This window comes from Orycteropus afer, unplaced genomic scaffold (assembly GCF_000298275.1).
Source record: "Orycteropus afer afer isolate SDZICR_OR568_19922 unplaced genomic scaffold, OryAfe1.0 scaffold00006, whole genome shotgun sequence".
Classification (NCBI taxonomy): domain Eukaryota; kingdom Metazoa; phylum Chordata; class Mammalia; order Tubulidentata; family Orycteropodidae; genus Orycteropus; species Orycteropus afer.
In genome coordinates, this window is record NW_006921593.1 from 26,585,560 (window position 1) to 26,603,171 (window position 17,612).

The 17,612-nt window shown below is 42.1% G+C and overlaps 2 protein-coding genes across 2 annotated transcripts in view; one reads left to right on the top strand and one right to left on the bottom strand.

The window, feature by feature from the left end:
- GIGYF2 (GRB10 interacting GYF protein 2) overlaps positions 1 to 17,612 on the bottom strand; it is a 150,085-nt gene that overhangs the window by 86,766 nt on the left and 45,707 nt on the right. The window contains 3 exon segments of the mRNA XM_007943778.1: positions 12,086 to 12,126; positions 12,752 to 12,863; positions 15,861 to 15,972. Coding sequence (XP_007941969.1) covers positions 12,086 to 12,126; positions 12,752 to 12,863; positions 15,861 to 15,972 — 265 coding nt within the window.
- On the top strand, positions 3,217 to 6,351 carry KCNJ13 (potassium inwardly rectifying channel subfamily J member 13). The gene is made up of 2 exons (XM_007941792.2): positions 3,217 to 3,676; positions 5,729 to 6,351. The coding sequence occupies exons 1-2, from the start codon at positions 3,217 to 3,219 to the stop codon at positions 6,349 to 6,351; spliced, it is 1,083 nt and encodes a 360-aa protein (XP_007939983.1).

Sequence of the window (17,612 nt, forward strand, 5' to 3'; positions counted from 1 at the left end):
TTAAATTCTGTAATATGAAATTGAAACGGCTACTTTAGAAAGTTAAGGAATTGGCCATCTAATCTAAGTAATTTTATTCTATTTTATTTATTTCTTTTTAAGAGCTTGTTTCACATTCAAAGTCACGCATACATTTAGTTTCATTCCCCATGTTCAACCCCAACCCAGCCTCCTCCCCTCCCTACCCTGCAACACTCCCCCTGTGCCCCTCATAATCATGCACTCCTGTTTGTCCCTCATTTCCTCAGTCTGAATGTTGGTCCTTTGGTGTCCTATGGTTTATTGCTTTAGGGGATGCATTACCATTGAGTGTGTGGGTGCAGCACCCTGGGTTGAGTGGTCTGCGTGTACATCTCGCTAACCATTGGGCTTAGAGCCCGCCCCTGGGGGTGAGTTTTATTCCAGGCGCCGAGTGTATTTCAGGGCCATAGTATTGGGAGTCTCACCAGACTTGATCTGACCAGTAATTCTGGTCATTATTGAGTTTTTGGATTTTGTTCCACGTTTTCTCTCTCACTCTATCCAGGATCTCCAGATTTGATCCTTTCCTGAGTGGTTGGCACTGGTTGCCGGGCACCATCCTATTCTTCTGGTCTCGAGGGCCATCGTGTCCCTAGGGTTAATTGCTTCTAAATGCCCTTGTTTCTTTTTGTGCATTCTTCTTCACTTCTGACGCTGGGAGACCATTAGCTGCATCCTAGATGGCTACTTAAAAGCTTTTAAGACCCCAGCTGCTACTCACCAATGTAGGATGTGGAGCAACGCTTTTATGTATTTTGTTGGGCCAACTGAGTCTGGTGTCCCCCAGTACTATGGTCCTGAGGTAGTAGCTCTATTGGCTCTCTCTCCCATAGTGTTGGGATGTCTGTGAGGAATTACTCTGTGTCTGTCTTCTATTGTTTCTGCAAGGACTGCAGGTATTTTGTATCACTGGTGTCTGTACAAGATTAGCCTCAGCTGAGTCTATCCTTGGTCTAGAGTATACCTCTATTCACTGATCCCTGTCTGATCATCTCAGGTGTTTATATGTTTATCTGTATAGCCTAGTGTTTGGTGTTAATAACAATGTGGTATTGTGAACACATTGGTTGGTTTTAACATCTGTCATCTATCTCTTATGAGCACAGTTCGGTGTCCTCTCATTTCCCAATGTTATCCTGGTGATCATATATCCTTCCTGTATATCCCTCCCCATGTCAGCATATAATCTAAATAATTTTAACACCTCAATACTGCATTAGCAGCTTAAAGCTGAAGAAAACACAAGAGAATGTCTCCAATAGGACGATAAATGTCAAAATCGTCTCTAGACAAAGTTGAAAATTCCCAGTTGGCCAATGTCAATTCCAAAAGCAGTGGAGGTGGTCTTCAAAGCCCCAGGCCCCTACACACAGGGGCCAGCCAGCTCCAGCAAAGCAACCCAGATCCACAAGCCTCTAGTCTCTTCTTAAGTTTCATTCAAAGAGCAAAGAGGAGTACGCAGCACTCCCAAAGACATCTCATTCTGAAGAAAGACTCAAAACAAGAGTAAATATAAACAACTATGAGGGATTATGGCAAAGAAGAAGGGAGTACCCAAGGGGATCAGACTGGCATTTCCCACTCTGCCTCTGGCGGCCTCTGCACAGAGGTCACAGGCACCTTCGTCATATGCAAGGAAGACAGAAGACAGCGCTCATTAGATTCCAACTCACCACAGAGGAAAGTTTAACCAGTGATGGAAACCGCTTACAGCTGAAAACAAGTATTAATTATCTCTTAAAAACTGTCATTTGATGGCTTCATAATTATTTCAGTTCATTAAGCTACTCATATTTTTTCTTTTGTTTTATTTACTTTCAAAGCTAACGTTATCTAGGAATGTCAACCCAGAATTTCTTATTTTGCAAATAAAGTAATTCTCTCTCCACAATCCAGTCAGAACCTAAAATATTCAACAAGACAGCAATACATCAGCCAGGAATGCAAGACTCCATGAAAATGGCCCAAAGTGACAAGAACAAATAAACAGAAACCATAAAAGCCTTTGGGGTACTCTCACAAGGCAAATTATGAAACACACATTAGAACCACAGAGCTCAAGAAGCTTAGCACAAACCCAAGTCTTGCCCTAAACCAAGACTGGTTCCAAAGGATTTGCAGTTTCACATGAAGCTTCCAAATGATTTCTATTTATTTACAAAGAAGAATCTTTATGTATTTAATGTTTTCCTTTTTATCACAAAATACTCAGGTATTTTGCTATTACACATAGTATTTGGTCACATCAATGAACACTTGATTGCCTGGACTGGTGCAAGGAAGCGACAGCCTTGTCAAACTGGCACGAATCACAATCTTGTCTCTCAGGAACTTTACAGTAAGGAAATGTTAGAACGTTAAACTATATTTTAATAGTCATTCAAGGAAACAAAAAAGGAGATATCCTAATGCAACACCTGATTGAATTAATTGATCAATAAAATGTCCCCCTTATGTACAGAGAAAGAATGAGCTGTCAGATGGGGAAACGCCTTCTCAAATTATAGTCAGGGAAGCATTCCAAAGAAAGCAGAACAGGAATGGAGTCACAGAATTGAGGAATATTAACTACGAAAGAGTTAAGGGCTGACTAATGTGCATTTTTTTTTTTTTTTAATTTTTATTGTGATTTGGGTGAAAGTTTACAGAGCAAATTCACTTTCCATATAGCACCTAACACTCTGTCTCATGACACTGACTGCAACTTCCCATAATGCAACAGCTCCCCTCCTACTTCCTCCTCCCCATAGTTAGCTCTTCCCCTGTGTTCTTCCCTTCCATGCACTCCTGCCCCCCACGCTGTCTCCCTGTGCATACACAGCCCTTCTATTCTCCCATGATTGATCTCTCCAAGGAATGTATCTACCTAATATATATGTTCAGCTAATATGCTTGTCTTCTGTTTGGCTGGAAGCCACAGGAGAGGGTTCAATTCCAGATCTGAAGGGCAGCTAGAGGCCATAGTCTCAGGTTTCACCAGGCTCTCTCAGACCAGCAAACCTGGTCCTTTTTTCGTTTTTTGTTTTTTAAATGATTTTGAGTTTTGTTCAACATTGTTCTCCCCCCACTCTATCCAGGATCTCCTACATAGATCCCCCTCCTAGTGGTTGACAGTGGTAGCCGGGCACCATCTAGTTCTTCTGGTCTTATAGTTGTGACTAATGTACTCTTGATTTCAGAGAATTCCAGCCTAAGATGGACAACAGTAACTGCAAAGTCATTGCCCCTCTACTAACTCTGAGACAGCGGAGGGTGGTCACCAAAGATGGCCACAGCACCCTTCAAATGGATGGGGCTCAACGAGGCCTTGCATATCTTCGAGATGCTTGGGGGATCCTAATGGACATGCGCTGGAGGTGGATGATGCTGGTCTTCTCTGCTTCATTTGTGGTCCACTGGCTGGTCTTCGCAGTGCTCTGGTATGTTCTGGCTGAGATGAATGGCGATCTGGAACTAGACCACGATGCCCCACCTGAAAACCACACTATCTGTGTCAAGTACATCACCAGCTTCACAGCAGCCTTCTCCTTCTCCCTGGAGACACAGCTCACAATTGGTTACGGTACCATGTTCCCCAGTGGTGACTGTCCAAGCGCAATTGCCTTACTGGCCATACAAATGCTCCTAGGCCTCATGCTAGAGGCTTTTATCACAGGTAACTGTCTTTGTTCTTTTTTTCTTTTTTTAGGGGGGGAAAAAGTGAGTGTTCTGGAAAGGGCATAATCAGTTGTAAGCAATTCTGCTATACAGTAATTGGTTTGCTTTATTAGCAGGTACTGCCTGAGACAGAAAATAAACAGTATAGGGCTAAACAAGAGAAGAAATTGTAAGGAACTTGACTATATACTCAGTTTTACCTATTGGAAATTAAGAAAAATATAAAAAAATATATATATATATATATATATGGATCTTTATGACACTGACTTGCAGGGACAACCTATGTCCCTCCCCCCCAAAAAAATAGCAAGAGGTCTAAAGGAGTCTTTCAGATAAGTTATACATTTTGTCAAATAAGCAAATAAACATGTCAGTGCATAATCCTGACAGTCATTTTATCTAACAGGGAAATTCAGTATTTCTTTTTTCTTCACTAGGCTAGAATCATCTCCTCTGGGTTTACCTTTTTAACATTTACTCAGTTCCACTGAGCCCAGATCACCAGAGTCGGCATCACATATTGACTCAATAAACCAAATTCACTGCCATCGAGTCAATTAGACTCATCGCAACCCCTCCTTGGGTTTCTGAGACAGTATCACTATGGAAGAAGAGTCCTTCTGAGGAGTGGCTGAGGGGTTTGAATCAGCAGCCTTCTGGTTAGCAGTCAAATGACTTAGGCACTACACCACCAGAGCTCCCACATAATATGTTAGAGAACAAATGAAGTATACACTTTCTTAAAAACATGCACTGGAAATATGGCTAAGGATTATGAAATTTTGCTTATAAGCCTGGTAACAAGTAAGGCTCCTTCCTCTAACAAATTAAGGCTAGTGTCGTTTTTAATAACTGACACAATTAAAAAGAAAGCCTAGTTTTAACCTACTTGTCAGTAACAATCTGAGAAGGTAAGCATAGGGTCACAAGAAAAGTGGTCAGGCATCAAGCCCCAGTGTGTTACCAACTGGCTCTATAAGCTGTAAGAAATTACTTAACTTCTAGAACAAGGGTTCTCAAACTGAGTCAGGTTGTGGATAAAATTAAGCATTCTGTGAACTTAGAAGGGAAAAACTTCAATCTTTTTTTCACTAACCTCTACCCTGAAATTTGGCATTTCCTTTGATTATGAATATAGGCAACAAAACACAGTAGCATCAGCGGTATCCCTAATTGGATACAAATAAAAATCATAGATGTTTCCATATCCTACCATAATACTTTCAAAGTTACAGTAGTAGACCTACCACTAGATTCTGTTATTTAATGCATTAATAAAGTAGACAGAGTACCTGTAAAACATTATCAATATTAATATTCTACTGGATTTCAGTATGTTTTGGTTTTCCTTGAAGCCCATCAATTTTTTTATACCTTTACAACATGACTCTGAGCAGCGGTCCACTGGCCTCCCCAGCCCACCACCAACATCTGTGGCACAGATATGCTGCAGAATCCCTTATCTGTAGGTCGGGACACAAGGAAGATACACGTGAAAGGTACACTGGCTGACATCACCTTACAAAGCCAGTGTCTTCAAAAAAAAAAGTTTAAGGTTCACCTAAGGTTCAAAGGTACAAAGTTCTTCAACGGATCACTCATTTACAAGCTCCCTCCTCATCCCCATCCCAAAAACAGTCTCTTCTGAATCCAGTCTCTACCACAACTTGAAGTATAAGCAGCCTGTATTTATCTTCCATTATATCGGTAAAGAAAGTAGAGACAGGGCTATAGGAAATGACCAATTCTTTGACTCTGTAGGAAGCTAGAGGATACAGTCTTACATCCCCATGTAACAAGATGAATGAGGCTTGTCCATTTTGAAATTATGGCTTTTCAAGTAAGAAGGTATGCATACTCTGAAAAGTCTTCAGGCAAATGAGACAACCCCAACTAACAAACAATGTATGCAATTCCTGACTCATTTAGAAGTCACGACACTCGAGAAATGTTTAACTACTTGGTATAACACCCTTCTCGTTCAAAAAAGATATTGATATTTATAGTCGACATTCTAAAAAAAAAAATTCAATGGTTTCTGATTTAGGTGCCTTTGTGGCGAAGATTGCCCGGCCAAAAAATCGAGCTTTCTCAATCCGCTTTACTGACTCAGCAGTAGTGGCTTACCTAGACGGAAAACCCAATCTTATTTTCCAAGTGGCCAACACACGACCCAGCCCTCTCACCAGCGTTCGGGTCTCAGCTGTCCTCTACCAGGAGAGAGGGGACGGCGAGCTCCACCAGACCAGTGTGGATTTCCACCTCGAGGGCATCAGTTCCCAGGAATGCCCTTTCTTTATCTTCCCGCTGACCTACTTTCACTCCATTACACCATCCAGCCCTCTGGCTACTCTGCTCCAGCATGAAAATCCCCCCTACTTTGAACTAGTGGTGTTCCTCTCAGCAATGCAGGAAGGCACTGGAGAAATATGCCAAAGAAGGACATCCTATCTCCCCTCCGAGATCATGCTACATCACTGTTTCGCACCTCTGCTGACCCGAGGTTCCAAAGGTGAATACCAAATCAAGATGGAGAATTTTGACAAGACTATCCCTCAACTTCCAACTCCCCTGGTCTCTAAGAGCCCAAACAGGACTGAACTGGATGTCCATCTCAATGGACAAAGCATGGACAATTTTCAGATCTCTGAAACAGGACTGACAGAGTAAGACCTACCCATGGCACCCTTCTTTTTTTATGTTTTAAATATTCCCAGCTAGTTACACAGCTACCTTTCCTTCATCCTAGCTCATGTTTCCTTTTTTGTTGTTTTTTAACTTTGATCACATCTCTGTGATGACATCACAGTAATTGTCTGTGCCCACAAAAAATGGCTCCACTAACAATCCACATTCTGGAAATGTACGATTCTACTTTACAAAGATTCTATCTGTGGTTAGCTGCTAAAATCAATTAAATTCAACATACAGATATGTTGCTGGTGAATTTATAAAGATATGGGTATGATAGCAGTAACGAAGGTAAAATGGACAGTGACACTGAACACAGCGGAACACTAAGAAAAACTAACCATCAATCTCTCACTTACATCTGCAAGCTGACACAATGGGCTAGCCTCAAACCTGGCTCTCCGAGTGGAATGATTTCACATACTTAGTGAACAACTTTTCTCAAGGCCAAAGATCATTCCTTTAGTCCTTCATACTACAAACCTGGGGTAAGTAACAGCTAAGAACAAGTCCACAGGAAAAACAGCAAATGACAGAGTATATGTAACTCTAGAATCATTTGAACAGGATACCCAAACGCACACATGTTCATGTAGTTATGGCAGAAAGTAATGAGAACAAATAGGTGAGCCCCAGCAATCTAACCTATAGGGTGTGATCCTTGGGAGGAGATGCAAAAACTACTTTAAAGCGCCCCTGCCCAAAAATCAAAGAGTGGCTTAAAAATTACCTATTCATCCAAATGGTTTCAGATCTAGGAAAAACAATCTCTCCCCACCTATGACCATAAAGGGCCTAAGTAATTCATAAATGCAAAATACATTTAAGCTTTTGTATATAATAAAGGCCCAGTTAGATATAATTTCACTAGAAAAAAAAATAGACAAAGCAAAAAATAATTAGGCAACAAAGTATTTTCAAACCCAAATTCCTGTTTCCAACTTCAAATAGTTTTTTCTATAAACACAAAGTGAGTGTTTATTCACCAGTGGGAGGTTGGACTAGAGGAACTATTACTTCTTTCCAAATCCAGTCCTCCATGAAAATGACACTTTCTCTGCTGCTTCTTTTTTTCTGTCTACTGAGACAAACCCCATTCATTCCACTATTTCCCAGTTTAAGACGACTGATCCTCGCATACCTTTCAATTCAAAAATGAAATAACTGTCCTTAAACATAAAACAAGAACCAGAAAAGTCACCTTATTGGGTTTCAAATAGATTCACAGTGGCTCTTCTCTTCGACAATCTCCCTTATTCGGGCTTATGTGGGTAAAAGGAAAAATTAACCTTCCCCACTGGTGATGACCCAGGCACGACTAGTCTCTTGAAATAAATACGAGCTGAATAAATGCAAGCTGCTGTGAAGAGCGGGGCACAGCAGTATGCCACATCTTTCTAGTCTTTGACCAAAAGGAAAAGAAAATAAAGAACTCTGGAATGGTCTAAGATGAGTAATAGCAGAGGAATATCAAGAACACAGAAACCTAATTCCTGTGAACTTCTGCTGTTTGAAAATCTTAGGCATTCTTAAGTACTAGTCAGACCAACAGATTTTCTTCCAACCCAAGGCTGCTATAACACATCCTACTGCCATCCAGTTGGATCCAACTCATAGCGACCCATCCCCCTTGGGTTTCCAAGGCAGTATCACTAAGGAAGTAAACTGCCCAACCTTCCTTCTAAGGAATGGCTGGCTGGTGGGTTTGAACCACCAGCCTTCTAGTTAGCCTAAGAGGCACGATGCCACCAGAGCTCCTGTAACACATCTAGGCAGCAGGAACTCTTATTCCTGTAATAAATTAACAAGATTCACCTAATTTGTGAAAATAAAGTCGTAACTGAGATTGACACAGTGTTTTTCCTAAGAGCTCCTCTGTCCCTTGCACAGATCACAATTCCCACAGTTAAGGGAAACCACCAGGTGCCTGAGCAAGTGGACGGCCATGGACCAGGACGGAAGCCCCTGCAGGTGCAAGCTCTCCCATCACCCTTATTGCAGGGAAATCTGTGAAAGGTAGAAATTGAGAGGATGGCCTTTATCTTCCCCCAGTCTTACAAGTTTTCTGCTTTTAACAGGATACAACTTACCACTTTTCTGTTCTATTAGTGGAAAATATTTGAACTTTCCTTCTCTGACAGGTTCTGCCTTATACAGATCCCGGCTTTCGCAGGTTTTACTGTAGTTATAGACAAACTGTCCATCTGAACGCTGGATGTGACTTCCCCCAAATACATTCTCAGAAGCCTCTGTTGGTCTATCAGTGCTATATAATAAATGTTTTATCAATAGAGCAACTAACCAATGTAACCAACTTTTGTTCAGGGGGGTCAAAAGTTTCTGGGAGCACTGTTCATAATTCTCTCACTTCAAAGAATCAGTGTCTACAGTGAGGATTAAATTGTCTGCAAACCATTATTCTCTCAGAAGAATGGAGTACCAGGGAAAGACTGGGGGTGGGGGGAGACATGTCAGAGGGCAGGAGGGCAGCTCTGCTTGCTTGGCTGTGGACTGCCTGCAAGCTCAGTTGTGGCACCTGAGCCACCTTGGAACTAACTTCAGTGTTTTTGTCATGCAATACAGACAGCGTGACAGTCCAACAAACTGGAGACAAGCAGTTACTAAGAATCCTAAGAGCCAGAGTTTCATGTATGTGTAGCCCCTACCCCCAACTGCCAGAAGCAGCCTAAAGACCAAAAACTGTTATGTCTATTCAAAGCACTTGCCACAAAATAGATTAATCAGCATCACGTACTGGCATCAACTGGGTCACTTTTTCTTTTTCAGTCATCTTGATTTCGTCCTCACAGAATCGTTCCATAAGATAATCACTAGAACTGATTGCCTCTTTGCAGCTGTCAGTTCTCACTAAACAGGAATGGCAACTCTACCAAGTCCTTCTCAGGCCTTTTTCAATCTGTCCACGCTCTCTAAGAGCTGTTCACAGGAGTAAGGAGCCATTCTTACCCAGATGTCTGTAATTCCGCCCAGTTCTCCCCACAGAAGAAACAAATATATGACAGGAATCATCTCTAACCTAAAAAGGAACCAATCATTCCTAACCCTTCAGTATGCCAATTATCTTAATTCGATGCTCTGGGACATCTCACAATTGACCAATTTATATCAGCTGCTGTTCTTGGAGACTGTAAGATACAATTAATTACAATTACGAATTTTGTTTACATTATTTTCCACAAAAATGGAGTGCTTACATAAAGAGCCCAGAATCATTAGCATAGTTCACATAATAACCTGAAGGGAGCATCTTACCAAAAAGCATTCACTGAAAGTCACTATGAGCTCTGGTAACATAATGCCGAAGGCACTTGACTGCTAACCAGAAGGCTGGAGGTTCAAACCGACCGACCACTCCTCAGAAGGAAGATGAGGCAATCTACTTCTGTAGTGATACCGCCTCAGAAACCCAAGGAGGGGTCGCTACGAGTCGGGTCCGACTTGACGGCACATAACAACAAACAACATATTAGAATAATAGTCACAACTAGAAATAGTCGTGATGTTTCAGTAGGAACAATTTTCTTAATATTCCTTGCTATCTCATGTCAATTTGGTTATAGAGCACTTACCTCTTTAATACACGGTCAAAGAAAAGGACCTTTACTCTTTTTAAAATTATTTTTGTTATTACTGTTGAAAATACACACATTACACTCATGTTGTACAGCCATTCAAATTCTCAGCAAATCCAGACTTTCTGGAGCCACAGAGGCTGGATAAACCTCTGAAACTACTGCCCTGATAATAAACTTTAAATCTTAAACCAAAAATATCCCCAGAAGTCTTCTTAAAACCAAACAACAGTTTAATCAGTGGAAAATGTCTGCCTTGTGCGTCGTGCTCTTTTAAAATTTATCTATATGGAGTCAAACTGACCACAGCAACTCTGAAAATGACTGTTAACAGAGGGTGGCTGAAGAAACTACCCTGTTTGGGTGAATTAAGTAAAATATGAGAATATGAAAATCACAGATAATGATTACAAGGAACTTTATAATCATCTATTTCAAACCACTGAAGAGTGATTATGCACTAATAGTTAAAATCGAGCTATTGTCATCACAGGGAACTCACTATTTTCCCAAGGCAACCCATGTCACTTTCAGACAACTCTAATGATCAAGATCAGTCTTTAAGACTGTGTCAGATATCTACCTCCCTGAGCCTTCCATAGTTCAGCCTTTTTCTGTCCTTCAGTTCATCCTTCACATGATCGTTAAGCAAATATTTGCAGTGTCCTTATAAATCCTTCTCCCCACTCCAGTCAGTCTCACCTCCATCTAAACAGCTCCTTTCCTTCAAGCATTCCCTGTCACACGTCCCCTAACTCCCCGACATCCTACTCCAATATATGAACACCTTCAAAGTGTGCCACTGAACTGAATACAACCCCTCAACTGTCCCCCAGTTCACTGAGGACACTTTATTATGCTAAATGCTGCCAAGGGTGCAGGGACATTGGCAGTGCTGACTTACACTCTGCACAGAGTCCACTGCAAGTGAGTGCTGGGCCGCTCCCGGCAGGCTGCTGTTACACACAGCTCCTCTGTCGTCCAATTCTAGAGTTTATGTTTGCAAAACTTTTTATTTTCTGTATCAAACTTCCATTCGATTTGAGTTTCTTGTTCCACCTTAACTCTGATCCCGAGTCCCAACTGTGCCACTCCACAGCTCCCTCACAACACTCAACGATTTGGAAAAGAAATCAGCACATCATCCTCCTCCTCCACAGAAAAGGAGCATCTGGTACCCAGCACAACACCTAGCACAGTGACAGGAACTCAGCATCTGCTGCCCAAATAAATGAATCCACTTACTCCTCCATAGTCCTGTAAGTTCTCTAAGGCCTTATCACCTCTGTATTATTGATGAGACTAATACATAGCTGAGAATTCAAACTAGCCATGACTAAGTCTTCTGATTCCAGATCCTTATTCTTCACACTGACCCTCATGTCGCCACACTCACTGGCACAAGCAGAGAATCAGACTTAGAGCAGAGGGCCGGGTCAACCCCCTGACAGTATCTACCCATGGTCTGTAATATGGGTGAAGACGTTCAACTAGCAATAAACTCTCTCCCCGCCCTGTGCCAGATCTCTTCATGCTATGTTTACATTTAATGGTTTTTCATGAATATAAATACAAATGATTACTCCCAAAGCTGTGTTAATGAACGAGGAATGTAAATCACTCATTAATATGTTAAAATGAGTATATGGAAGCAATGATGCAGAGCTGACTGTCATCACTGATTTTTTAAAAACAGCCTATCGGTCAGTCACGAATACCACTTGCGTATTTAACATGTGGATGAGAAAGGTTACCTCTGTCATGTATGGTCATGCTCTGGAAACACGTAGGAACTTGGAACGGTACAGTCATTTTCGTAGCTCTCCTGGTACTAGATCAGCTGCTAAGTTACAATGTCAGTTCACAAACGGCTGTAATAAACAGACCTTTCAGAGGACATACAGACCTAAACATCAGGGAGCCTAAATGCTAATGGTTTCGTTTCATCGTCATCCTTAGTGTCATGTGGAATTCTAAAGGCAAGCAGTGCTGCAACCCCATCTACTGGAGAGGGGAGGAAAGTGAATCAGAAGGCAATCAAGCAATCCTTATGTATGAGTGTGTTAAGAACTGAGAATACAGAGGTCCCAATAAATACATTTCAAAATGCAAAGACTTACCTGCATCTTTTCGTCCTGGTTTTTCAAAACGTCGGTCACCCCTAGAAAAGATCAAGTAAGCTTCAAATAACATGTGAGAACAATCCATGGAGTCCCCAGCCACAAACCCACTTTCTGTCTTAATTAATAGCATTGCCTTTTTCAAAGTATAAAACAAATATGTGATTATTACCTAACATCTAGAAAAACAAAGCTGAAAACAAAAATACCCATTAACTCACCTACCAAAAGGTAACTTACACCAATATTTTTGTATATGCAATTTATAATTACTAAAAATAAACAAGAATGCTTTTTTTAAAAAAAAACTTAAATACATGCTGTAAGAGTTTTATTGCTCTAGATGCATCCACATCATTACATATTTTCAAAATCACCCTGACCTTGATACTATACAGCAGGACTTCAGCCTCAGAGCTGTGACAGAATTAACTTGTTTTAAACCCTAGGAAACATATCCATCTGTTTATCTAGAATGGCTTCTTTCTTTAAGAAAGGATCACTTTAAAATGTCTCATGTGCAATCTGATGCCCCGTAATGAACAGCACCTTAAAGAAGGAAGCCCTACAGCCATACATCAGAGAAGCTGCTCCTCAAAGGAAGCAGGAGAGCAGGACGTATCACAGAAAGAGACACTGCACACGAGCTCGGGACCCTCACCTTACCTTTCCTCCCAGCTCTGCGATCTGTGCATTTCCCGGCCCCCTCCTCGACCAAACACGCCCTCCACTTCGTCAAAACTTCTTTGGTAGAAACCACATTCGCCCCTGCCTCTGCCTGGAAACAGAGAGCATGACAGACATCAGCACCTGCCACCTGCTGTGGTCAGCATCAGAGACCAGCTTTTGAAGTCTGTCTCTGTACAAAGCGGGATGTCGACGTTTAAACATTTAGGGAGCCCTCTTGGGTCTGCATCTATGAGGCCAACGATGGCACTTGAAAACACAAGTCAGCAAACTAGTGGAAGAGGCCGAATCCCAGTCCTGAGCAAGAACCAGTGCTGCTCTTAAGCTCTTTACCAAAACGTTCCACAGTGAAATTCAGAAAAAGCTCAATAAACCAGTATTGTAAAATCAAACCTTTTACTGGATTATTTTCAACAAAAATGGAAATCTTGATTTGAGAAGTTTGGGAAGAGTGGTGCTGAAGTGTAAAAATCAGCAACAATCTTCAAACAATTTCTCTCATCTCAGGAAAAGGTAATCTAAAGTCAACTCAAAGCTTTCTGTTTTGTAAACCCAAGTGCTAAGAAAGTATTCCAGAGCAAACCAGGGAATCCCTCCCATCCACTCAAATCCTGAGGGAGGCAATGTCAGGATTGAAGTGGAACACAGAGCTGCTCAGAGTGTGGAAATCAGGACTTGGCGACTCTGCCAGCTCAAGTTCTAACTGGCCTTCATTATACCCATTTGTTTACTGCTAGCATATCCTGACTCAACAATTCTACTTAGAATTTAACCTAATAAAACACACAAACATGCAAACATATATGTGAAGTTTATTGCCATTAAAAAAGAAAAAAAAAACTGGACTCCTAAATGCCCATCAATAAAGTCTTGGCTAAAGCAGTACAATACACTGAAGCCTCAGAAGATAAAGTACTGGCATGAATGAAAAGAAATCTACATTATTCTGTTGAATGACAAAAACATGCCATAGTATAATTGGTATAAAAATGATTCTATGTACATAACACAGCTGCACAGATGGGGTCAGGACGGGCATACATCCAAGTGCTGGGTCTGGTGGTGGAGGGCAATAAGCACCTTCAGCTTTATACTTTCTGTACAGTTTGAGGTTTTCCCAACTGTGTGTATCCAAAGCACAGGTGAGAAACTGGGAGGTGAGGTGAAGGCACAGGGAGGTACTCGTAAGTACAAGAAGTCCCTAGCCCAGCCAGTCCCACAGTGCAAAATCACCCAAAGGAAAAAATTGCATAAAAGCATGAATGCAATCCAAAGCCAAATGCCACTGAATTAAGTAATCATTTCATGTATCAATATATTATTTTTACTTCTTGGTTATAATTTGTCAAGTACTGGCTCAGAATACAGTTAGACTCTCAGATGATTTCACTATGAAATATAGAAATAACGCACACAATTATATGTGGGGCATTTCAGGAGCAATGCAATGAAGACATTGTGTCAATCTTTTATACACACCCTTTCCAAATTCTGAATGCAAGGGTTCTATCCTATAACCCTTCACAACAAAGAAACCAGAAAGCAGGGAGAAAGTTGCCAATCCTTCACCTGATTCTCCACACGAATTTAAAAACCAACCAACAAAAGCCCCGTTTCAGTGAGGCTGGCTGATATTTGCAGCGCACAGGGTGGGGTGGGGCTGTTAGGCCCATCACCCAGCTAGCTGGACTTCACACCTCTGGCTAATAAGCTCAGGCCAGACCAGGCCCTGCCCCGAGAAGCACTGGGGCAGGGCTGCCTGATGCACCTTCTCCCAGCTGCTGGCCCCCACCAGGAAACAGAAAACGCCCACGTTCCAGGCCAGCTGGAGGAGCAGTGAGTCCCTAACACCACACACCACGGAGACATGCAGCTCTGACGAATTCTGCACCCATGGAGCCTGACTGGGCATGCCGGTCCAAACTGCCTGTGGAACTTTTGAAGCACACACACACCCCTCTAAAACTCACCACCCAGAGCTTTGTGGCAGAGGTACTTTTTAATCAGTTTTACAGACAATTCTAACACCTCCCCAGGTTAAAAACCACCATTTGAAAGAAAGACAAATTCAGAAGGCAGAGACATCAACAACTAGGTAATAGCACCTGGTCAGAACAAGTGAAGATTTTTAGTTAGCCTCGTCACTGATCACAGGACCTGCAGCTGCACATCCTGCAGGGACGACTGACGGAAGCCTCTTCACAAATGTCGGGTTTAACACAGCCTTACAGAGTGACGATGACTCCAACCATAAGGCTCAAACCGAAGGAAAAGCAGCTGACTCCATGTACACTAGAATGCAGTCTGGGGGTGACACGCTGCAGACAAGAGCCTAGCGCTGTGGCCCAGTCTTCCGTTTTCGCAAGCTCCTCAGGGAAAGTCACAAGGTACGAGGGGCGACTGCTGTGCTGAGTGCTGTTGCATGAGTATTTTCTGTTCTACCTTCTAAACAGCCCTGCAAGGAAGTACTGATGAGACAGCTTTTGCTGCTAACACTCTCTGTGGCTGGGAACGCTCCTGTGTCACAGAGCCTGGAGGGACTTCAGTGCTGCTCTAGCAAGCAGGACAATTCCAGAAGCTCTAGCTCCCAAAGTGCCAGGCCCCTGTGGACGTGGATGATTCAATGGGACCACCCAGAATCTCTCACACTCAAATCTCAACAGCCAGAATTACACCTCTCTGCTCCAAACTGAGAAACCCTGGTGGCACAGGGGTCAAGCACTTGGCTGCTAACCAAATGGTCAGCGGTTTGAAGCCACCAGTCGCTCCACAGGACAAAGATGTGGCAGTCTGCTCCCATGAAGATTTTACAGCTCTGGAAACCCCATGGGGCAGTCCTACTCTGTCCTATGGGGTCGCTATGTGTCAAAAACAACTCAACAGCAATGGGTTTTGGTTTTTTTCGCTCCCAATTAGGGTTAGGGATCAAATACTCTAAGAAATAGTTCAGAAAATAAATGTCTGAGGCATTTAGTATGCAGTTCAATGCCCAACAGCAGTTTTTAAAACTCAAGCATTAAAGTATCTTAGAAAACAATTGTATTCTTGTCCTCCTCCAACCGCTATTACTGTTTCCAAGAAAGCTCACCTCGCCCTCTTGAAGAACTTCGACCTCTAGGAGCCCCCACCACTGTGCCTCCTCCTCCTCGTCCTGTCAATCTCAGGACAGCGGCACTATTTACAGACATGGAAAAGTTTCTCTGCCAAAAAAAAGAAAGAAAGAATAAAACATGTGCCTTCCCACCCCACCCCCCGCCCTTCCCACTGTATGTACAAAACGGCATCTAGTTGCTGCCAGCCAAGGGACACCGTAGCCACAAGACACATCAAACCCTGATCACAGCTGACAATTTCACAGCAACACCGCAGATGCACAAACACTGATCACCAGTGCCTGGCACCAGGCTCACTTCTGTGAGGGAATATGAAATTAAACAAGCAAACAAACGCTAAAAATTTATGTATCCTGAAACAGAGAGAGGAGCTGTGCAACAGAAGACACAGTAAACTCGGCAACAGAGATTCACTTTGAAAGGGTCCGCTAGGTCTTTTGCTGATGAAGGATGCACCAGAGCCCATGAGGTTAAGGAGGAGTCACAAAAAGCTTTCACGCAACAGCAGCTCCTACGTGCAGTTCCATCAGATGTCAAAAAAAAAAGGGGGGAAATGACATTTTGTGCCTCATTCACCAAAGTGAATAACCAATTCAATGTAGTATTTAATAGAAAGACAGGAATCAGAAGTGAATAGGGAAGAGATGCTTGAAAATTAAACAAAATCCCAATCACTCAAACGCTAACCTGCACTTCCACCCCCCAACAGCCAATCAGGAAGAGGATTAAGAACAACGAGACAGTGATAGAAATGGATGGGGAGCAGAAAATTTCCCTCCTAACACTTCCAAAAATCACCAGTTTCCCTTCCCCAAGGCAGCAGGATTAGCAGTTTCTTGTGTATCTTTCCAATAAAATATGTAAATATATTTTCCCCTTTTAAACAGGTGAGAGTGTACTCTAATCTTTGTTTTAACCTTCCAACATGGAGAACTTTTACTGAAATAATTCTCTGCAAATCTGAACAAAACAGAAGCCAACCTGTTGCAGTCTGCTTTTCTCTCCCATGACAATACAGTTTCCCAAATGTTTATTGGCAATACATACTTCTGTTAAGTATTTGTTCTTCCCTTTGTGAAATTTTCCTTTGGGTACATTAATCTTTTTCAACTTTTTACTGATTTTAAAGTATCATGAAATTTTAAAACCAACAAGACAGACAGACAACCTAAGAATAATGGGCAAAGAACACAGGCAAATCAAACACTAGAAGGACCCACAAGCACTTGAAAAGTTGCTCACCTTCACTAGGAATGAGGGAAATATAAATTAATATCAAATATCACTCCCATCAGTTTGCCCAAAATTAAAAATCCAACAGGTGGACAGTGTGTATAGAAATGAGACCTCCCCCTCCACTGGGTAGAAGTGCAGACTAGCCCAAACTACTCTAGAAAGGAATGTGGCAATACTCAATAAGGTTTTTAAAAAGTGCCAAGACAATGTACCAAATGTGAGTGATCAACATGGTGTCATTGAGGAAAAGAAAGACATAGAGAGGTGCATGGGAGGTACAGACAACAAAGATGAACCCTTTTGCACATACAGTACTGTGTTGCTAGTGAAGGCAAACATGGGTATACAGGTGGATAGATGGGTGGACAGACTGAACTATTAGGTACGTCTATGAAGCAGTGTGAAAAGGAATGGCGTGGCATTCATCATCACAAAGGATGTTTCAAGATCTGTCCTGAAGTACAATGCTGTCAGTGATAGGATAATATCCA